This window comes from Cyrtonyx montezumae, unplaced genomic scaffold (genome assembly GCF_038088225.1).
Source record: "Cyrtonyx montezumae isolate F1298 unplaced genomic scaffold, pur_monq_1.0 scaffold_12, whole genome shotgun sequence".
Lineage (NCBI taxonomy): Eukaryota > Metazoa > Chordata > Aves > Galliformes > Odontophoridae > Cyrtonyx > Cyrtonyx montezumae.
Genome location: NW_027071848.1, coordinates 14,426,071 through 14,450,496, shown reverse-complemented (window position 1 = coordinate 14,450,496; position 24,426 = coordinate 14,426,071). Strand labels below are relative to the sequence as shown.

The following is a 24,426-nucleotide window of genomic DNA, read 5'->3' as shown; positions in this document are numbered from 1 at the left end:
GCGTGCAGCCCTTGAAACATACTCAAGAACATCGGCATTAATAACATGGGTCACATTTAATTTACCAGTTGTTCATTCTCTTTTTGAAGCAGCTCAGATGCACAAAAATTGGATTCCATTCAGAACAGCGAGACCTAAGTTCCATTCCAAAAGAACCTGAAATACAACAGTCCCCACATCTGTTCCCAGGATGCCTATGGAACAGATCCTTCTGAAAGACGTTTTAAAGAGCATGATGGACATGTGGGTGATCCAAGAAAGCAAGCATGGCTTCACCAAGGGAAGACCATGTCTGATCCATCTGGTGGCGTTCTATGACAGAGTGACAACTCTGAAGGACAAATGGAAGGCAACTAATGTCATCTACACAGACTTCTGCAGGGCCTTTGTCATGGTCCTCCTCACATCCATATCTCTAAATTAGATACACAGATCTGAAGGGTGGATAAAAAATTAGTTGGAAGGTCACAGCCAGAGAGTTCTGGTCAATGGCTCTGTGCCCAGGTGGAAGCCAGAAGCAAGTGGTATCCCTCAGTGGTCCATCTTGGGTCTGGTACTCTTTACCATCTTTATCAATGATACAAATGATAAGCACACCCTCAGCAAGTATGCTGATGACACCAAGCTGAGTGATGCAGCTGATAAAGCAGAAGGAAGGGATGCCATACAGAAGAACTCTGATAAACTGAGAAGATGGGCCCCTGTGAATCTAATGAGGTTCAGCAAAGCAAAGTGCGAGGTCTTGCACCTGGGTCAAGGTAATCCCAGATATGTATACAAACTGGGAGAACTCTATGAGAGTAGCCCTGCTGAGAAGGGCTCAGGAGTTGTGGTTGACGAAAAACTTAACACAAGCCAGCAGCATACATCTGCAGCATGGAAGACCAAAAGTATCCTGGGTTCCACCAGAAAAGGGGTGGCCAACAGGGTGAGGGAGGGGACTCTATTCTGCCCTTGTGAGGCCCTAACTGGAGTACTGAATCCAAGTCTGGGGTCCCCAATGCAGGAAGGATGAGGAGTTTTTGGAGCGGGTCCAGAGGAGGGTCATGAGGATGATACAAGGCCCAAAGCACCTTTCCTATGAAGACAGGTTGAGGAAACTGGCCTTATTCAGCCTGGAAAAGAGAAAGTTGCAGGGAGACCAATATTTAACCTGCAGGTCTTCCAATATTTAAAGGGAGTTTATAAACACGAGGAAAATCAAATTTTTACATGGGTAGATGGCAATAGCACAAGGGGAAATGGTTTTAAATTAAAGGAAGGGAGATTTAGATTAGGTGTCAGGGAGAGATAACTCAGAGAGAACTGAGATAAATCCAGCTGGGCGAACAGTCACAAGTGGCATACCCCAGGGCTCAGTATTGGGGCCTATCCCATTCAATATCCTCATTGATGAGCTGGATGAGGGCTTTAGTGCACCCTCATTAAGTTTGCATACAACACCAAGCTGGCAGGAAGTGTCAATCTGCCTGGGGGTAGGAAGGCCTTACAGAGCAATCGGGACAGGACAGGCTGCATAGCTGGGATGAGGTCAGTGGGATGAAGTTCAACAAGACCAAGTGCCAGGTCCTGCACTCTGGGCACAACAACTTCAGGCAACTCTATAGTCTTGGTGCAGAGCGGTTGGAAGACTGCGTAGAGGAAATGGACCTGGGGGTATTGGTTGATGCTTAGCTGAACATCAGCCAGCAGAGTGCCTAGGTGGGACCAATGGCATGCTGGCTTGTTATCAGAAACAGCGCTGCCAGTAGGAGCAGGGAAGTGATCATCCCTCTGTACTCAGCCCTTCGCTTGAGTACTGTAGTGAGGGGCCCAAAACTGAACAAAAGACACTGAGGCCCTAGAGCATGTTCAAAGAAGCTGGTAAGAGGTTTGGAATGGCCTCACATTGTGCCATGGGTGATTCAGATTGGACGTTAGGAAATACTTCTCAGAGAGGTGCTGGAACGGGCTGCCCATGGAGATGGTGGAGTCACTGATCCTGAAGATGTTCCAAGAAACATTTTGTTGTTGCACTGAGGGACATGGTTTAGTGGAAAAATATTGGTGATAGGAGGACAGATAGACTAGATCATCTAAGAGGTCTTTTTCAATTTTGGTGATTCTGTGATTCACCATTCTTTGTGTGAATAAAGGAGTACACAAGTAATAAATATTTATATCTAAAGAGCAAGGATTTATTTATGTCCAAAAACATCTGAAGCATCACTACACAAGGAACTGGGATACCTTTACCCACCCAAGGCATCAAGTCACTGATGAGTTTTTTATCTAGAGTTATAAATAAAGTTGTGATAAGGATGAAAAGAACCAAGATCTGCTACAAGAGTTAAACTTATAACTAAAGCAGTTAAACTGCCCACCAAAAAATATCAATCTATTTTAGGGAAATGTTGAAAATTTTAACTTACCAGGATTATGATGAGTCACAGATTCTCCATTTTGAAATACATCTCCAGCCACATTCATTCTACCAGGATTGAAAGGTCCTACACCAGTCTTGGTCTGTGAAGTTAAAGATGGGGTGTATGTTTGCATATTAACACCAAAACTACTTGACTGCAGTCCGTTAGATACATCTCCCAAGTTGGCATTCTGCAATGAAGTTACATGTGTAATCATTAAGTTCATGTCACGCCCTTCAGCATTTTCTACACGACCATCACTCACAGAGCTCACAGCACCTGTTTCTAATGTAGTTACATTAGCAATCTGAATGTCAGAGTCTGGTTCTGTGGATATACCGCTATTACCAATTCCTGAATTTACCTTACTTCTTGAAAAACTGGAAGCTGAGAAATCCATATCGTTGGCTCTGTTTTTGCACTCAGGAAGTCTTCGCTCATTAAAACTGGAAGCATTCTTCTCTTGTCCTTGATTTGTTTCAATATCTTCTTCATCATCAATAATAATAGTTTCACTTATACTCCCCTTTTGAGAATTCAAGTCTTTTGGAGGAGGAAGCATTTTGCAATCATCTCCTTGAAGTTCATCATTTTTTGACAATGCAAATGCAGCGTTCCTTTGTTCTGCTATCAGTGATGTAGAATTCTGTGGCGTTTGTACAGGTTCAATAAAAACTACATCATCGTCATCTTCTATAGTAGAGTTCTGGAATTTACTTGATCTAGAAACTAAAGAACTTGGTGGACCAGCAAATGTATTTCCTACATTTGCAAGGCCTGCTGCCATGGTGGTATTTGCGAGAAGGTCAGGAGTATGTTCAGACAGTTCTAAACCTCCCAGAGAACTTGTGTCCATTCCAGACCTGCTGTTTGAAGAAAAACAAAGCAACAACAACAAACAATGTCAGAGTAATGTATAACTTTCCAATAATGGTTCCTAAAAATAACTACACAGAATCACACGGAGTTGGAAGGAACCTATTGAGATCATCTAGTCCAACACCCAACTACAGAATTTAGTTTTAGTTGCTATTTGGTTTTCTTCTTTTCTAGGATAGTACACCAAGAAAACCCACATAGTTTCCTCGATGCTCTTATTTAAATATCTTAACATTCATTTCATTTTTAAACCTGCACTAAAAAGAGAAATTGTCAGTACCAACATTCCCAATAACAGCTACATACCACTGTGTTTAGCAAAAAACACATCAGGAACTGGATGTTTGTTGGTTATTTATTACAAGAATTCTCAGTCCCTCTCCTGAGGGACTCCCTCCACCCACACACACAATGATCCCATAACACTTCTTTTGCTAGACTGCAAAGCAAGGTCAAGATTTAGACAATCAGAAGAAAAAATGAAATTCCCAATAAATTTCATTTCTATTAAAAAACATTACCAACTTTCAACATCAACAGTCCTATACAAAAAAGACTGAAGCCACACCAACGCACATCATTTTTGCTTAGGAAAAAAAGCTAAATCATTTTGCAGATTAGTAACTTTCAAGTTCAAATGGCAGACCCCACTCCCACACAGAAATCTCCTTACGTGGCCCCAGTATAACCGAGACAGAGAAGCAAAACCATTATGGAAAAGCCATGTGCATTGAGAACAGAAAACTTAGCACAGCACAGGTCTGCAGCAACTTTACATTTCTAGCCCCTATTAGATGTGGCTCATCCAAGCTCCTGACTTAGTAGGTTCATGTTCCAGTGCAGCTTTCAATAGCTTTGATCTCTTATCTGTCTAGCAGCAAGCAATGGCTCTTCAGGTTCCCTTACAACAGCTACTTTGCTTGCTGGTTTCTGTTTGCATTTAGTTCAGTTTGGTCAAATCTCCTGTTTTTAACTATTTCACCATGAATTAAACACTGATAAAAGGCAAACTGAACATGTAACTTCTGTACTTCCTCTTACCTTCTGTAATTCCAAACAACTACATGACTGTTGTTAAGGAAATTAAAAATGTCTGTAAATAATATCTGTACCAAAAAAAGTGAATTAAGCAGACCTTGATACATACAACAGGAAATATACAGTTAACATTACAATTAGGTTTTGTCCAATTACACACTGATGTGTGATATCACTGAGGTTTTTTTTTAGAAGTAGATTTCTGTGCACTTTTATAAATTCTTTATTTAAAAAAGCTGAAATATCTCACTCAAATACTTACCCATCCAGAAATCCACTGCAATCTGTTTACCTTAATAAGTTGCTCCAAGGCCCTTTATTTTCCCTCCTGTGGAGTGCCTGCTCTTCTTGTATCAACTTGATACCTTCTGCAAAAGCTGCGTGTTCTGAAACAGGGTTAAAACAAACACTAAATACCTGAAATGGAACATACCTGAAAACAGCTGGAACCTCTTACACCAACTCTGCTCATGAAAGTGACTTCTTGGAATTTATAGTTTAAGCTAAAACCTGACTTCCAGCACTGCTGTCCTACAGTAACAGGGAAAGCGTTAGTCTATAGCACTGTTGCCATGAGTATAGCAGCAACAGTGCTGTTCTAAATTCTCTACTGTTACTTTCCATTTCCAGGATTCTTTGTTTGGGGCTTTGTAGGCAGATGGAAAAAGTACAATGTTTGTTAAGATACAGACATAGTTGCAATTACGAAATCAAATGCTGGAATTAAAGAAGAATTCTATTTGTAATAGAATGTAAAGAAAATAAATGATTTAACTGAGCTACTGACAAAAGAAATCTAATCAGTTAAGTTTCTTTGCTTTTTACGGCGTCAAGCTCCACAATGCCTGTGACAGAACGTACAAGGTTAAGCTCACAACATGACAAAAGAAAAACTACAGGACACACATCACAAATCAGGCTTACCTTACATTGCTAATCATTTTCAGATTGTATACATGCACTGCAGTAGTACTTAGCACAGGTTCAGGCATCCATAGCTTATATTAACACAACGACACAAGAGACTGAAAATGCTCAAAGCTCAAGTCTGTATTCCTCAGGTTTTGCAACAGTCATTGGGTTTACCAGGCTTGGCAGCAATTATACAATAGGGTATCAATGTGTGCAGTTATCTACTGTTTGAAGATAGGCCTTAAAATCCTCAGGCAGTAAAGAGGCACAAAAAAATAAAGCACAAATATTCCTCTAAGCATTTAGAATATTACTCAAGCCTTCGTGTCCATTAATTGGAGCTGACGGGGAAGAAATTCAGCAAAGCTGTGAACCAGATTAATCCTAGAAGAGTGGCAACCACCTTTTAATTCCTTCATATGTTGTTAGCCTTACAGCCAAATGCCATTATGTAAGAGTATCTGAAACTCAACGAAGGCAATATTCAATGGAAAGTTTTCTTTCAAAAATATCATTCTCATCAATACTGCTGGCTTGTACCTTCCTGGAAATCAGTCAGTTAAACTAAGGATTAATTTAATCCAATATTCTCTTTTACCTATCATTTTCCCTTCGAGGGCTGATTAATTCAAAGTTAGATTTCCTCCCTACATCTCAGCTTTTACTGATAAGAATGTATTCAGTTCACTGATTCTTAAAATTTTCCTAGTTTTATTCCATGTATTTTCTTTCTCAACAAGGAGAAAAGCATCACAAGCACATAAAGCTTTTAATGAAGTTTTAAATATACCTGAACAGATGGGAGCAAAGAGGAAATGAGAATATGCCAAAGACTACACCTCAGACCTGAATCAAGCCTTCACTATTTCTGTTCTTAAAGACTCTCAGTAGAAATACAGATGGAGATATTACTTCTACAACAAATTATGTGCATGCATTATAATAGTCTGAAAGACATCTTTTTGCACAAGCATACTTATTTTTCCCCACATAGAGTCAAGTAGGCTCTTAAGAGGTTTTAGTGACATGTATTAGGTATGATATAACAAGAAAAACTCATGTGCTTAAGTGCTTGTACACAGAGTAATATCTGCTGATATTTCCACACAAATATCAGCTTCTATCTCTGCAAAACTCAGCAAAAAAAACTTTTTAAAGTTCTTCTTTTTTATAAAAAAAATTATTTATGCAAAATGACATCTTAAGTTTTCTAAAAATGCTAGTACTGAAAAGAAACCCCAAAACTATACAATTTTGCACTCAGTATTTCTAAATGAAAACTAACAACAACAAAAGGAATAACTTACAAGTATAGTTTCCTATTGTAAACCTATGAAAAACTCCATACCCCATAGCTTTTTAAGCATATTTCACTGCTACCATAGAAACATGATTGCTAGAATCCTCTAAATTTCACCAGACTGATCACTGGATCAATTGTTCAAGCTCTGGATGAAAAGAAAATCCCAAACCTCAAAAAGCCACAGACCAGCAAGATCAATTCTGCAGAGAATGTTCAATATTGTTGCTAAATGAGCTCAAGGCTTTCTGGTACCACACGGGCACCAAAATTACAGCTGGATAGAAACACAGGTGCTACCAACACAGACCAGCCCTTCCTAAGCCAGGCTTCCTATGTTTTCCTTTTAAGTTAGCTTGCATCACTGATGTATGAAAGTTTTTATGCGAAAATAAATCATCTCATATCTACAGTCATGGCTTAATTGCTGAAGAACTAAAAGGCAAAATCCAGGTACATTTCTAGAAGTATGACAAGTACAACAGCTTTTAAGACAACCAGCTAGGTAGTGCTTCTTAAGCAAAGTCTTTGTACTTGAAAAAGAGAATAGTTTTGAATTTATTGAAAATCGAAGATACTTGGGAAGGAAAGAACATACCTAAAAATAATCTACAAAAAGCTGGGTTTTCTAAGCCATAAATCTTTACTAGGATGAAGGTGACAGATATGGAAAAGCATAGTCATGGTTATGCACCCTTGGAGCAAAGTCATAAGGTTCAAAAGGAGTCACTGAAATCTCACCAAAACAGACATCTTATCAAAGCACAACACTTGAAACAGACATTCAAACTAAGACCAGCATCTGCAAATGCTTCCATATAGAGCCTTAAAAAAAAAAGTTAATTACATATTCTCTTAGAACCAGTCAGACATCTTGAAAACTGAAGGGATTAATAAAGTTCTGGAGATAGTGTAGTAACACAAGGGTACAAACACGAAGAAGTAACCATTGATTTGTCCCAGACAAGAAAGGCTTTCTGTTAAGAAAGCATAGTATCTTAACTAAATCATTCACCTCAACAGGTACTATGCTACATTTAATTCCTTATCCAAAAGAGGAGAAACAGTACATTAATACCATAATTCAGTGCCAGCACAGATGAAATAAGAGGAAGAAGTGAGACTGCAAATGCCAGACACACAATAAGCTGAAGACTTCATGTACTGCTGTGTAGAACAAGGGAAGAGGGCAGAGAGGAAAAATACAAACCATAAAAACAGTCACCTACAACCAGGAAGAAAAGCAACACTTGATAAATCTGAGCCATGCAATGTGGTTCAAGATGTAATTATCTGCACAACTCTCCAGAATATCACATTTATCCCAAGAGAATGAGAAAAATAGTTCATTACTTTAACTTCATTTACTTTGACTTCCAAAAGGAAAAGCAACATAAGTGCGAGGAGTTGAGTTAAAAGGAAACAGAGCAGCCAGAGGAACAGAAAGCTTTTTGAAAGCATGAAGGACACTTAAAGACTCAACACAAAGCATACAACTAATCTAAATTCCCCCAAAACTATAAAGGATACTGCCAAAAAGTTTCTGAAGTAAAAAAGAATCATGGAATTACATGTGTGAAGGCAGACATGCATCTACTTGTCCTATTCTTCACCTTTTGCTAGGCATAGTTCTATAGCCTATCTTGAGCTATGTCAGAGCAAAGGTTTGTCTAACATCCCCATTGTATAACAGTACAATTTTCCAAAAGACAGAGCACCCAAGAAACCTGAACCACAGCAGAGAACACAGAGCAAGATGTTTGCATTGATGATCAGCAAGGAAAAGATCAGGGCTGACCACATCAAAGCACTCTTTCTAGGGGCTAGGAATGAAAAATATCCTATCAAAGTGCTATTAAAAGAGGATTTTAGAACAAACCACCAGGACCACGACTTTCACTTAGACTACTAAAGACAGTAATTTTATGACAGTTTCCCGAATTGATTACTTAAATAGAAGGTGATAATTAACCAAATAATTACAGATTACAGTCCTAAATCTATTAGGAAACAGACATATGGAAACTACAGCTTAATAAATATACTAAGAGAAGATATAAATAACACATTTTGCAAAGGCAACATCTCATAGTCCTAGAAAGGTTCAAACTCTCGTTGACCAATGCTGATTAAACTGGTACAGCGCACTCAAGGTTTCCAAAATATATTCAAATATGCCCCTGACTAAATACCACAGCAGAAATTATACTCAGTTTGATTTGAGCCAAGGTCCTCTCAAGGATTTGCATTATTTGGAGAGATGAGTACCATTTATTGTTTGCTGTTATTTCAATAAAGATAGGCTATCATTGGGGTCTCCCAAAATAAAGTGACATGGGCCAACATTTATAAATCAACCCTAAGAGACAGACTACCAAAGCGAGTTTCTTAATGGTGCAAAGTTATTCACAGTAGCTGAACACAGAAATGAATGTAAAGAACTACAGAAGAGCACCACAATGCTAAATGAACCAACAGCATGATAAGCAAAACTCACCTGTGATGAACAGAAGAGTTACCCTTTTCTCCCTGATAACTACACGCATAGAGATTCTTCCAAAGTGGAAGTCAAAACATCCCAACTGCAACCCTTTTAAAGCAAATCTACTCAACCATCAACAGCCACTACTGGTGATGATGGTAGGAAATCACAATCACATAATGCTGCAGGGGCCAGAAACACAAACAGGGATTGGACAAACTTCAGAATAAATATACTGACAACCATTAATCACAGCAGCTCAAAGGCAACTCTACAAAAGTACTTATCCAGCCAGATGCTGAACAAAAGAATAGAACACAGTTCCTCTGAAGATGTAAGTGCTAAGTTTATCTTCCCAGGCATTATCGCTGCGACCAGATTTGTGGACCGACAACAAACTTGGTACAGCAGTTACTATAATCCAGTAAAGGAATAGTATTACATGCACAAGAAACATCACTAGCCTCATGGAAGTCTTAACCATCTATCCAAGATCTGAGTTTTGGTCTACAGCTGTTAAGCTGACTTCAGATGAGCTTTTTTTTTTTAATTATCATTTAAACAAAATAATCAGCATCACAATGCTCTGTGAAACTGGATCTACTGATCAATTCCTTGATTGACATGTCTTTGAATACAATGGCATTTTAATTCTTTAACTCTCCTACTTCCACGAGTTCATATCCTTCCTTAATGACTTTTATTTCATTAGACATTTCACCTAATCATCAGAACTCAGTCAATTGTAAAGATAAAACTGATACAGCTATCAAGAAGCTATTTCTCTGGCTTAACAGCATGCTGTCACTTCTTGATACAATTCATGAATATTATACTCCCTACACACTGAGATGTAACATACATACCACAACTTCCTGGGGTTTGAACCACCAACTGACCCTCACTGCTGACCAAAAGTATACCACTGGCCACCACAAAACAAAGTAAAATATTTCAATTGGAATCAAATTAAGTGGTTGTTTTACACTTCAACTGACAGTCAAACAGACCAACTATATCCACTCACGAAGAAGGGAAACAGAAGTAATCCAACATTTTTCAAAGGTTGCAATCCATATCAGCTTTAAGGTTGAGTCTGAATGCTGCTACTGCAGTCCAGCTTCAATCTGTGCGGTGAATAATATATAATGTGTATGGACAGACACCTACCTATGCAAGTAGAAGAGGGGGAGGAAGAGACTAGAAACTGTTCTAGATCATCAGATAAAATACTAGATTACCACAGACAACCACATAATAAAATCGTTTTCATTAATCATCCTTACTGTAAACATTCAGCATATTTGTGTTGCCTCCTTATACCCTTCCTGAGGGATACCCCTCATCACCTCTAAGCATGTCAGGCAACCTCATATTGGGTGGCTCAGATCTATTGCCAACTTTCACAGGTTTGACCTTACCAACAATTCTAACACTACACAAAGGCCACCTTATTATTAAGTCCACAAATTTGCCTTATCATACAACCATGCAGCACAGCTGTTTCTGCAGCCACGCTCAGAACCAAACAGAAGTTGTTCCAGCTGATGAAGACTTTCTGACTAAACTCCTTTCCAGAAAGAGCAGTTCCCTAAAACAAGTTATCTGTCCAACACTAACAGTTGTGCCTGAATATAACAGGGTTGGTGCCACAGCTTAGAACTTCAGCATCCAGGTTATTTTAGTGGACAGGACAAACCAACTCTCATAGACTGACCTGCATGGATGAAAGTAAACATGCAACACTTACTGCATAAAACACTTCTGCTCAAAAATGCACAGTAGCTGATAATTAAGCAAGCAGCAGCGAAGTGATTATTAAAACATATACCTTATGGCTTGTGATCAGTATCAAAATTTCTAAGACTTCAAGCAAACCTAACAAACTACATTGAGGCCACAACTGCAACTATTTATCAGTTAACCAGCTTAACAGAGACCACACTCCTGACTACAACATAAGTACTTACATAATTTGGGCTGAACTCAACTGCAAGTATTCACAGCACCAGTTAATAAATAAAGAAAGGTCTTAAAATATTATGCAACTTGGTTACTTGGTTATAAATATGTAGGTCATTCCAAAATAATGCCTCCAATTTATTTCCATGGAAACTACAACAGATACAAAGAGCACAGTAACGCTGTTTGACAGGCTAAACCCTTAGCTATGTTGAATAACACTGTTTTTCAGCATAGACACCACCACAAACCATTCATTTTTGCCAGTAATGATCAAGAGCCTGTATGCCACACTTGTAAAAACCTGCACCAGTGGAGGTGATCCACTGTTGCTGTCACCAGTGCTGACACGCACACCACCCAGCACCTCTCTGTGCTCACATCCACTGTTTGGTCCCCATAAATGTTCAGTAAGCATCAGTGAACATCAGTGGGCATCAATGCTTCTGCACAGAGGAATTCAAGTCACGTAGCAACAAAACAGAATGGAATACTGGTGAGAAGCTTCAACCTCTACTGCCATACCACCAACATCTGCCTCTGATGTTGTGGGCCAATGTAATAAAATAGGAGGCATTACTTCTGGAGCAGCCCTCTTACCACAAGTAGGAATTTTCAAGAACAAGTTACCTGTGGATAGACTAGACTTATGAACCTATTGTCCAATATCACCATCATGAAAAACCTGAAATCTTATTACTTCAGCCTAAATATGCTATTCCTGAAGAATTTATTTTCCAGTAGGTTTGGATCTGCTTCAAAATGCATCTCCCCACAATTTCAAATCTGTATGAAGAAAATATCTTACTAAAATTTATTATAGCACCCAAGACGTGCTTGCCACAGATTTCAAGAATTGAAAAGTGTATGCAGGAAAAGACCTGCATACCAGTAAAGCAGCTAAAAAGAGTAAGAAAGCAAAAGCTATGCTGTGAAAGAGACATTCTGAAGCAGTTGAATCAGCTAGTTCTTTTTTATTCAGAAGATAAATTATTTAGACACAAACTAAGGTTGAATGAAAAGTGAGCAGTAGGGAAATGCAAACTTCACTGTTTCCTGAGTACACCAATGGTACTGCAGCCATCCACAACATGTGTGACTACTGACATCTGGTTTCCAACTGACAGACACTTCCAAGAACATTCAAATATCTTTAACTCAGCCTCCTCCTTTGGTCTTCCTAATCAACCTGTGCTGACAATTACTCCCTTGTGTGCATTAACAGAATGAAAACTCAGGGTCAGCCTCAAACCTGATCCTGTTCAGGGTCAATTATGAATTCAAGATTGTCAGACACACCATGCATTTTCAAGATTACTCACAGAAAAGTAAGTAACACTTGGTGTAATTAGTCATGGCAAATCAAAATCATAATGTTGACTAACTATGAAGTTTCAAGACAGTCATACTGACATGTATTCCCCTCCTGCCTTAAATATGCACTTTCAATACATTTCATGGCTGTTCAATCATGAAAACGTGCAGATCAACAAGAAAGCAGCACTAGTTATAGCCTTAGAAGCCACTATGCATGTGGCAGACAGTACATTATTTCACTCCACTATTCAAGCAGCACTGTGCAACTTCAGCACGTATGTTATTATAAGAGGAATAGAAAGATAGACAAAGAACCCAAGGACCCACAAAAGAAGTTGTATCTAAGTGTTTTTCTATTACTTATATTCAAACAGGTATCTTATTTCCAGGAAAGTAGGTAACACTAAACCAAGGAACAGACTTGAAACATGACCTTAGTCAAAAGGGAGCATTACAATAACAGAAGAGATACACTATGCTAAAGATACAAAAATAGGAAAAGGACAAGTAAAACACAGGGAAAAATAGAAAAACTGAATAGAAATAGCCTTAATAAAACACAGAGACCAAATTGTCAATCAACATAAACCAATTAAGAAATACACATTGCATAAAAGATAAATATATCTATACATATGTTCAACTGATAGATTGCTTTAGAGATAGAACAGCCTAGAGCATAGTAAAATTGCTTAGATATCTGGAGTAGGTAATGGAACATAGGCCACTGATAACTAAGGATCTGTGACTCACAGAACACATTTCAAAAACACTCCTTACACTTGCTCCAGAATGATCAATAAAGATTACTGATTCATAATTCAAATCTATGAAGTGCTTAGTTTTTGCCAGTATTCATGAAAATAAAATGAGATGGTAATACACAATGTATAATCCCTTCAATATATCATTTAGTTATTACAGGTTTGAGGAAGCACCATGTTGGAAGTTCCCAGGGCATAAATGCAATTGCAGCAAATGCTACAAATTTAAATGTGTTACAGACGCTAACGAGAAAAGACTAGAACAATTAGTCAGAATGCTCTAATCAAATCATCTATTTCTCTATCTTTCTTAAGAGTCAAATTGGCTATACTTTTGAAACAACTGTATTATAATTGTAGTAACTATACTGATCTGTAATTACATACTAAACACATACAGCATGTTTTCCTTTCATGGTATCACAGAACACCCCAAGCTGGAAGGGTCTCAGAGGGATCAACAAGTCCATCTCTTGCTTCCACACGGGTACACCCAAGATTCAATCCAAACATCTGAGAGCACTGTCCAAACTCTCTCTGAAGTCTGGCACACGTGGCCGTGCCCACCGCCCTGTGGTGCAGACCCTGTTCCTAACCCCCAGCTGCCCCTCCCCTGACACAGCTCCATGCCGTTCCCTCGGGCCCTGTCGCTGTCACACAGCAGAGCTCAGCACTGCCCCTCCGCTCCCTGTGAGAGCTGCAGCCACCATCAGGCCTCCCCTCAGCTGCTCTGCTCTAGGCTGAGCACACCAGGGGCCTCAGCTGCTCCTCATATATACATATGTCCTCCAGACCCTTTGCCATCTCTGCAGCCTCCTGCAAGACTCCTTTGGACACTCCCTAACAGTTGTATGCTCTTCTTATATTACAGACCCAAGCCCACACAGTGCTGGAGATGAGACCGCACAGCACAGAACAGAGAGGACAACCTCTCCCTCACCCAGCAGCAGCACTGGGCCTGGGGCACCCCAGGACACAACTGCTGACTTGCATTCAACTTGTTGTAAAACAACCAGTACCCCTAGATCCCTTTTCACAGACCAGTTTCCAGCTTCTCACCCCCAAGTCAGGATTACACCACTGCAAGTGCAGAATCTTACACTTGCTCATCTTAATCTCATCTGCCTGCTGATTGCACAGGCCTTTCATTTGTCAAGATCTCTCTCCAAGGCCTCTCTGCCCTCAAGGGAGTCAACAGCTCTTCTTAATCTAATACCACCTGAAACTGTACTTGGTATGTATTTGCAACCTGCATCCAGGTCATTTACAAAAATCACTATAGATGAGCAAGTTCAAAATGTTACAAACAAACCTGGTACATCCAATCACGTATAAACCACTCAAATCTGGAAAAGCAAGCAGGTACAGAAAACATGAAAAGAGAACTGAAGAGAGAAAGGATGAGATCTACTAGATCAGTACTGTATCCTGTAGGACTACGTGTTCAGAAACAGACCAGTTTACTAGCTAGAACAAATGTTAATTCTGAAAGAAGTTAGAATTATTTCATTGGGAAGGTTAATTCAGTATGCATAAAGTAATTTTAAGGAGCTTAAGCAATGTGTCATATACTTACATTTTATTAATCACAGATTATATCTAAACAGCATGCTTTACTTTTGTGCTACAAGAAAAGTGAATGTCCAATATGACTGACAATAAAGCACCGCTTATCAACAGAGAGCATCTTAGTCAATAAATGATATCAGATTCATCTTAAATTCTGCAAATTTAACAAATAGCTTATTTTGAAAGTCACTTCCAGATGTCATCTTGGCAAATCCACCCCAGCTCAGGAGTGTCAAATGAGAAACAAGACCAATGGCAGAAGTCATGTTTTTAAGTTTCCATTCAACAGTTTTCAGTACCGCATAGTACTGGATAGTAAGGATACAGATTTCCAAACCCCTCTAGATACCCTCTTCCAGAGTCAGTTATCTTTGCTATTCAGAATCCTCCTTGTCACAACCCATGCCTCTTACCTGCCATCCTATCAATGTGCATCACTGAGAAGAACCTGGCTTTATCTTCTTGACACTTCCCCATTAAATAGCTGAAGACAAATAGCATGTCCCTCTAGCCTTCTCAAAGTTGAATACACCCATCCCTCTCAACCTCTGTTCATTACACACTCCACCTCTCTCAGCATTCTGATGTCCCTCCATTGGATTCCTTCCAACATGTCAGTATTACCATTTTAATGGGGCCAACCCAAAGATGGACTGACCACTCTAGATGGAGTCTCAGTTATCAGTGTAAAAATCACGCTTCCCTCAAACTGCTGGCTACAGTCTTGCTTCTTTCAGTTAAGCATGCTGCTTGTCTTCACTCATACAAGAGCGAGTTACTCATATTCATGTATTGTCCCCCAGGACTTCCAAGACCCTCTCTACAAAGCTACTTTCTATCCTATTAGTGCTCAGCCAGTACTGGGCCCATATAGTTTCCAGAAGATGATGTTACTCATTGCCAATAAGTACTTTTAATACTATCCTTGATTGATACTTCCTTTTAGTTTCTTTCTTAATTATTTTAATTCAACATACACTTCAGAACATACTGCCCATTATACAAATAAATCTGCATGGACAACTGATAAAACATAATTCCTGCTAGTTTGCCAGGTTTATCAAATATTGAAATGACAAATCCTTTTTAATAATGCTTTTAAAATTAAATTCTGTTCTTATTTTTTATGTGCTTAGGGGGGAAAAGTACCATTCCCTGACACTTGTAAATGAACAAGAAGTTCACAGTCAGTTCATTTTCCTCCTTCCTTTAACAATAACTAATATCCACTAGTAGCCTTAGCCAGATTACTTCCATCTGAGGAATACCCAAGCTCAGCTAACAGCTTACTATTTGTGATCGAGTATGGACAAGCTTCTTGAATACAATCTACCTTCAGCAATCAGCATTCAATCCACCTACTAATTCAAGAAAGAAAAACTGAATATGAGAGTATGTGAGAATATGTGTCAGATATAGTAAAGAAAACCACATAGACTACAGCCAAACAGTCAACAAAGCCACCAAGAAAGGAAATAAAATTTCCACATCAAAAGAGATTTAAAATAATAAAATAAAAAAGGAAAAAAATATTAAAACACACCAAAACAGCTCAAGATCTATGATGTGGTATGTCTGACAAGAAATGGGATCCAAGGCAAGAATGGATACAGTCAGCATTACAAGTATGACAGGTTTTCTCAGCTGCACTCCTTGACCAGCTAAGAGTTATATTATGCTACCAAAACTCCTGTTTATTGAGTAGAACAATTAAACTAACTTCAAAAAGCAAAGGTAACTACCTAAAGATGACCATATTTCTGTGTGTCAATCTTTTCCACACCTCCTTAAGTCACTCTTGCAGATCTTTTCTAACTCTCAATTTCCTTTGTATTAAAAATGCTGGACTTCATTCAGATCATAACTGCTGTTCTACACACTGTATTTGGTAGATCAACTCTGTTCCTGATTGTAAATTCTTTTCTTTCACCAGGCAGTGAAAACGATAACAATTCTACAACATATCCAGTAAATTAAAACAACCTGCCACCAGTAAAAACTCCTTTATCATGTTCTCCATTTTCTGATGTTTCCAAATAACCTTTTTTCGTGTGTATACATATCACAGACAACATCTTACCTGCCCTTTCTAGATAATATTTGGCTTCTTTAATGAGGAACCATTTAACAGAATAAAACTTTACCTTATGATCAAACATTAACATATCAAACATCACAAACACAGATATACTGACTAGTAATACAAGAGATGTCTGGTAAATCCATCCAGCTTAGAAGTTCCTAATTAAAGCTAGGTTGATTTATTAGTACAGGTGCAACAGAACACTAGGCCTTCTTTCCCTATCTTAAACAAAATTCCCACAAAATAAAAGGAAGAAAGACACTGATACCACACCCATCCCTATATTACAACTCATCATATGCTGCTAGGAGCTGAAGTTACAGACCACATAATGTTAGCCACTGTACCAAAACAGAATATGAATGTCTGTTCAGAGAGCAAGCATCCAAAACATAAGGGACAACAGATGGAGAGAGACAAAAAGGAGAATACAAGGGAAAAGCACTACCATCAACAATTGTTAGAATTCTTGTTCTGAGGATGGTGTGCTTGGGACTCAGGAGCAACAGGAAAGGTATTCATTTAACTGTTAGTTGGCTTTGTTTCCTGAATTTTGCTTCCTCTGCATTAATAGGTTGCATGTGCTTTAGAGGGTCCAAGTACCTAAGCCCCCAAACACGAGGATCATCACAAGGAGAAGGGAAAAAGGTGTTGAACTGCCCATGATGTCACTTTCCAGAGAGCACTGAAAACCTCATTAATAACAGAGTAAGATCATAATACCCTCCACAGCTAAACACCAAGTTTAAATTAAAGGCAGGTAACCTGTTACCTTTACATCCATAAAATATAACAGGCAGAAAGACCAGGCAGTCAAAGCAGAAGATTAGGAAAGTGCTCTGGGGGTTCTGAATCCACAACAGCAGAGCAGTATCACTGCTATTAAAACTGTAATAAGCATTACTACAAGATACAGAGATCAAAGGCAAGGCATGAGATGTAGTTATGTGATCCATTTATAAAGCTAAATAATAAATATTTAGTTGTTTGTTAGCAATTAAGATACAGCTTACTACCAGTTAGAAGAATAGTGTGCTGTGTGCCTACAATAGCTAGATTGCAGGCTTAAAGCAGACGTCTGAAGGCACACCATCTATGAGTAATAGACAGCACAGTACACCTTCCTCCTGGGGAGAAAGGACTGCCTCTGGGACAGTAGCCTGACCTAAAGGTCAGGTATCCATAAAAACATGCCAGAAGCACACACTGAGATGTACTGAGCTGGGAGAGAGAGCAAGTGTGGAACAGAGATTTGAAAGTCATCCATATTGAGTTTACAGATGACTTTTTTTATTATATTGGAGAATTATATTAGAGAAATTTAGTGTAGTACAGCAGACAAAGACCAAACTGGAGAGGTCTTACAGACATCTGAACAAATGAATTCCAGGAAGAAGAAAAATTTTCACCAAGTTTTATATTTTGGGGGGTGGGGGGGAAAAAAAAGGACGCATCACAAATGGGCCTCAGTTTAAAGTTCAGTATACCCACAAAGGCTACTCTGAAAGTAATGCCTCCTATTTTATTATGTTAGTCCACAACATCAAAGGCAGATGTTGGCGGTAGAGGTTGAACCTTCCCACCAACATTCCCTTGCATGTTGTTGCTGTGTGACAGATAGCAGCAGAGGGGCAGTCTGACAGAATGGCATCTCACATAGAGTGTATGAAGCAAAGGTATAAATTTCTCCATGCAGATAGAAGAGAAAAATGACTCGCACTGACACTCCTTGATGCTTGCTGAATGTTTATGGTGACCAGACAGAAGATGTGAGCACAGCGAGGTGGTGGGATGCTACATTTCAGCAGCAGCAACAGTAATGTGAAACACAGGGGATGCTGCCTTCTGGATGGTCACATTTTTACAAGTACAGAATGCTAGCTCTTGTTCATAACTGGGAATAATGCACTGCTAATGGTGGTGACCAAAACACTATTTTTCAATGTAGCTGAGAATATGCTCTATTAAACCATGTTACTGTGCTCTCTGTTGTAGTTTCCTTGAAAATAAAGAGGAGGCATTACTTCCGGGTGGCCTACGTATATTGCACAGAAAAACCTGAAGGAACACAAGATGGCAATATGCTTACTAAAAGTCTGTGGTGCAGAAAAACAAGTCTACCTTTCCAAGAAGGACTGAACCACAACTAGGCTAAATCAGAAAATCCTGTGTATACTGCTCTTCTATGGGTTACCTCGTATTTGACCATCTTTTCCCAACCAAAAAACACCATATAGAAACCTACATGAGCTCTTCCTAGATGCCACAGTTTCTTGACTGGATGACAAAGATACCCCTTATTGCCACCTCCCTAGGAGTCAGATTAGTGAGCTACCTCATCAGTTGATGGTGACAATATCTAAACAGTTGATGCCTTATCAATTGATACAGCATTCATCCATGTGAATGTCACTACTTTAACATAGTATATTAAATCAGGGAAAAAATGGAATTAAAATGACTTCCTGACTAGAATTTATCAGGAAGCAATAAAGCTAATAAGTAGGAACTGGGAGAGTGGTGAGAAACTGGAACAGGTTGCCCAATGAGGTTGTTAATTTCCCAACCCCGGAAGCATTTCAAGGCCAGGCTGGATGGAGCTGTGAGCAACCTTGTCCAGAGGGAAGTGTTCCCACCTTTAGCATGGAGAATGGAACTAGGTGACCTTAAAGGTCCCAACCCTCGATAATTTTGTATAGCATTAAGTACACAAATTTAGGCTTTTGGAAGCCAAGCTAACAAAAATTGAAGAATGCTGGTAATTCTTGTAAGAGTTAAAGAGTTTACAGTTCTTAATGTACAGTTAACTACAGAATGTCTACTTTATTTATGTTAAGTGGTAACATTTTAAGTATTCCAAAGATCCAAAGCTATTCTTTTGTCACAACAGCAAGGCACATTAAGTAATCACATCACAGAACATCTTAAAGAACCCACAATCTTCTTGCATTACTGATACTCAATATGGCTGAGGAGAGCACCAGTCATGTCTGTGTCAAGACACTACTGCAGCTATCCTGTTTGAAGAGCTGAACGCCTGGCTCCTGTGTCCCTGCCTCAGCACCACCACTGCCCTGCAGGTTATTCTCCAGTGGCCAATAGTAGAAGAAGCACAAAAGTTACAGTGAAGTTGACTTCAGAACACCTGGGAACTGCAGAGGAGGAGAGTTCAAGCACTAGGACAAACTCACAAAGCATTAATGCCCTTCAAATAGGGAAATTTTGAAAATGCAGTGGTGGCAGCCATATCACTAGAAACTCCCATTTGACCACAAATACTGACCACAAAAAATAGTTTCTGGACACAGAATTTATGATGGAATAAAAATTCGCATTCGTTGTATGTGTTATAACCACTGACTGTAGTAAACTTGCTCTCATCGCACACAAGAGTCAAAAAACAACTTTTACCACTGCCACATCCAACTAATAAACCAGGTGAAGATATAAGCATTCCTTAGTACAAAGTTACTATCTAGCCCATCTAATAAAGGACTGATTTGGATCTCTATACAACTATTGACGTTCCTATCCATGTAGATTCATCATCAATTTCTGCATACATGAATCCAATGGAATTCTTGTGGAACGGAATTACACAGAATAATTATGGTTTTGTCTTAAAGTTGATTATTTCCAGAAGCTCAGGAAAGATAAGTCTGAAACTGCCAAATCAACAAGCAGAGTCAATATAACTGAAGCATCAACTGAGGAAGACATACAATGTAACTGCATTTCAGATTTCTTGTACTGCTCTCTTCTATCCAAAATTTATTTTACAAGTACAGAACACTGACAAGTTCACTCATGTTGCTCTAAAATGAAGAATTTTAATACCAGCAGCTAAATTGAGCAGATCATTTTAGCATGGCCTGCATAGGTAACCTATAAGAAGTTAGACATAAGGAACACTCAACAGTTAGGGTGGGTCCCTTCCAACTCAAACCATTCTATGATTCATCTATCAGGTCAGCACTTCATGGAAGCCATATTTTCCAGTACCACATAGGGTAGGCAACAAGTATAGAAGAAAAGCTAACTGTGAACTCTAACCTTGCAGAAATCTGGTTAACTTTTCAAACAGCCACCAAATTAGATTAAATCACTTAAATAAAATTAAAAGCAGTTGCAAAAAACAAAAAACAAAAATGCTTCACTGTTGAAAAAAAATCAAACAACTTCTGTAGACAACCTACAGCACACAAGGCTATAGCAGCCTTATGAGACAAACATTATCTCAAGCTTCTCAGAAGAGACATCTAACTCATCTCATCAAGTCCCTGAACTTCCTATCCCAATCCTTTCCTTTAGGCTAAACAAATTTCATTATTATTTATGGTGTGCACATCCTCTGGAATAAAAGAAGCAGTTCTCCATGAACAGTGGATTATTCCATCAGTAGTAACACTTCAAATAAATTCTTAAACAGAACTCATCATTCTGCTATTATTGATGAGTATATTGATTGGTTGTGAATCCTAGCACAGACAGAATTTCAGTAATTCTGTTTACTCCTTGAAATCAAAATAAAATAAAAACTCCTGTAACAGTGTAATACTATTCATGAAGCTACTGGACAAAAACAAAGAAAGCCAGCAAAAGACTCCAAGAGTTTTATCAGTTTTGGTCCCGCACTCTTCTGTGAACTTGGACAAACTTTGCAGAAGACAAAGAAACTTGTTTTCCCTTACACACTGGTACTTGTGTACTCTTGCTGATGCAAATCCCTCTTAGCACATTATTCCAGAGTAAGCAACAGTAGAACACAATCATATTTAGGGTCAAAGAGAACCAGTAGCAATAACATACAGCAAATTCACCATATATTCAAATTAAGACAAACTTACTTTTAAGAAGTGATTTGGTCTAACTATCTCATGATGCTTCACCACCATCTTCATTTCACAAATAACAACTGAGAAGTTGGAATACTCATGCAGTAGTGAGCATGGAATATATGCCTGTCACACATGATAGCATGGCCACAGGATACACTTTTTCCTCCAGTCACATGCTAGAGGAAAGACCATACCACCATCACCACAGTTGGTGGAGGACCATGTGCCATCCACTAGGATGCCCTTGTGCAGTATGTTGGCGTAACTCACAGACCAGCTGACAAACTGCAGAGGTTTGATGAATCTTGGCCCTACAGCTGTTCATGGCAGCAGTCTCACCTTCTCACAGGCAGCACACAAAGCTGCAGCATATTTTTTGCTCCAGTCTTCAACACACTTTTCTGCTCCCTTCCAACACAACAGACTCCCTTCACCCAAAGCATTACTTCATAGGTTCATAAATTCATAAGGTTGGAAAAGACCTACAAGATCATCTAGTCCAACCATCCTCCTATCACTATCCCTACCCAACTACTAAATCAAATCCCTGATCCCTGATACTTGTCATGATCAAACTTAGAAGTTACTTTTTTAACACAAAACACCAGAAAAGGCTGAACAGCTGCTAGATTGGAAGGTACAATGAATCAGAAAACACGGCAGCATGGTAACAATAATTAAAAAAAAAAAAAACGAACTACTGATGATAACAAGCCATAAAAAATCTCACTGTTTTTCACAAGGTTGATCATTTCAGACACCCGAAATTAATTCAGATCTGATGCCTGCCTCCTAAGAAGTGACGTTTCTGCAGTGAAATTCCAGTGCTTTCACCAAGCAGCAGCCTATGCAGAACCGAGAAATCCACCAAGTACAACGAGAACGGGACAAAGAGCTCCCAAGATACACGTGGTGGCAAGAGCTGTACACCATGCTCCTCCCGCACATGGCCCTAAGTGCGGCACTGTTTGTTTTGTTCTAACACCTCCCTTCCCCTCTATCCACTCACACTGTTACTCTCTCCTCCGCTGCGCTACTTTGTAATTTCAGAAGACCCCTTTTGCGGCAAGAGAAGGTTATGAAAAGGGAACGGACTAGGGTTAACCCACAGCCGGATCCCTCCAGGGATCTGCATCAGCCTCCCCTTGGCCTAACACCCAACAGAGAAGTGCTTGGGCAGTGAAACACAACCGCCGCAGGCAGGAAGCAGCGAGTCGCTCCACCGGCCCCCATACTCAAGGCTGGAAAGACTGAGGAAAAGGGGAAAATAACAATAACAAAAAAAACACCCACAAAAAAAACAAACAAAGATGGCAGAAGGTGCCCGGCCGTGGGTTTCAGTGCCCGCTTCACGCCTCCAGAGGGCACCCGCGAGGTGCCCCCCCACTCCCGCCGGGCCGGGCGGAGCGGCAGCAGCCCGTGCTCCTCCGGAGCGGCGCCCACCGCGACGAGGGGCCGCCTCACGGCCACCCCAGGGCAGCAGCTGCCGGGCCCAGGAATGTCCCCACCCCGCCCCGAGGCCGCTCCTTTTACCCCTGCCCCTGGAGAACAACGAGCAGGTCCGGCGGGGGCAGAAATAGGTACAGAAATAGCACTCACAATGGAGCTCCCTCTCCTTGCCGCTCTCTGCCAAGGCTGCACCAAACCGGGCTGGAGCCTGAAGGAAAGACACGGGGTTATCGCGGGGCACCGGGCAGCGCCCCGGGCATGGCTTTCCCGGGCTCGGCCGAGCCGGCACCGCCCGCGTCTCCCACCGCCTCCCGACCGATAAACACGGGCGCCCGGGGGAAATAAATAAGCCAACCTCGCCGCCCCCGAGGGGCTGAGGCGCCGGGGCGGGGAGGGCACGTTCCGCACTAAGTCGGCCCGGCGGGCCACGAACCGGAGACGCGGGGCAGGAGACGCGCAGCCCGCTCTCCCACCACCGATCTGCCCCCGGCCTCGGGTTTGCCCCCCTGCAGTCGGCCCGCGGCACTGCCGCCTCCCGGCCGCCATTAGCGAGCCCCGGCCGAACAATACGGGGGGGAGCGCGGCGGCGGGAGGCGCTGCGCCGGGCAGCGGGGGGGGGGGGCGGCAGAGAGGGAGGAAGGCACCCGCCGGGAGAGGGGGGAGGGGAGGTGGGGGGAGAGGCACCGGGGCAGAACAGCCGCGGGCCCGACGGGGAAAGCGGGGGGAGTTCAATCAGAGGCGCTACGCCAACGCCGGCCCTTCCCAAATGCCCCGGCCCCCCACCCTCCCCCTCCGAAACTGCCCCACCGGGCCACCTCCGCTGCGCACCTCCGGGCGGCGATCAGCAGCGCTGCCCCTGGCTCCGCTCCGCCGCCAGAGGGCCGCCCGGCCCGGCGGGGCGCCGCCACGCTCTCCCATCCCCGCCCCGGGGACAGCTTCGCGCGTCCGCCCCCGGCCCCCGCCTCACCCGAGGGCTCCCACAGGCACCGACCACCCCCCCGCAGGAGACGCACGCACTCCGCCTTACTCCTCCGGCGCCTCAACTCTAACTCGGTCCGGTCCCGGGGCTCGGCGCAGCTGCTTACGAAGGGGAGGAGGAACCGGGCCAACCGAGCTGGGAGGGCCCGCCCCTGCCCCGCCATTGGCTGTCCCCGGGGACGGGCTCTCGCGCCGGGCCATCCGATTGGCCGCGCCGCCCGCCCGTCAGTGCCGCCCGCAGCCGGTTGACCCTATGAACTGCCAATCTCCCTGCTGGCCGTGCCCCGAGCGCTTCCCACTTCGAGCCATCAGGTCTGAGGAGCCCCGGTCGTAGCCCACCGGCGTGGCGTTCGCTCCTCGCACCACTAGCGGCGCGCCCGGCCCCGGCCGCCCGACAGCTCGTACGAGTCGGGCGCGCTGCGCTTTCCCGTCCGTCCGCTGCCACGAGGG

General features: G+C 41.5%; 1 protein-coding gene across 3 annotated transcripts in view; it reads right to left on the bottom strand.

Annotated features, from left to right (window-relative positions):
• The window catches only part of ZMYM2 (zinc finger MYM-type containing 2), an 88,524-nt gene extending 64,402 nt beyond the window's left edge, over window positions 1–24,122 (bottom strand). Inside the window, exons 1-5 of one of the 3 annotated variants that reach the window (XM_065730108.1) lie at window positions 24,016–24,122; window positions 23,149–23,206; window positions 4,585–4,708; window positions 2,770–3,271; window positions 2,412–2,505 (exon numbers count right to left, since the gene is read on the bottom strand). In XM_065730108.1, the coding sequence (XP_065586180.1) occupies window positions 2,412–2,505; window positions 2,770–3,261 (586 nt within the window). In that variant the 5' untranslated portion in view covers window positions 3,262–3,271; window positions 4,585–4,708; window positions 23,149–23,206; window positions 24,016–24,122. Of the gene's footprint in view, window positions 1–2,411; window positions 3,272–4,584; window positions 4,709–23,148; window positions 23,207–24,015 lie in introns of those variants that run through there. The other 2 variants (XM_065730110.1, XM_065730109.1) reach the window with 2 other exon arrangements.
• Between the last annotated feature and the right edge of the window lie 304 nt (window positions 24,123–24,426).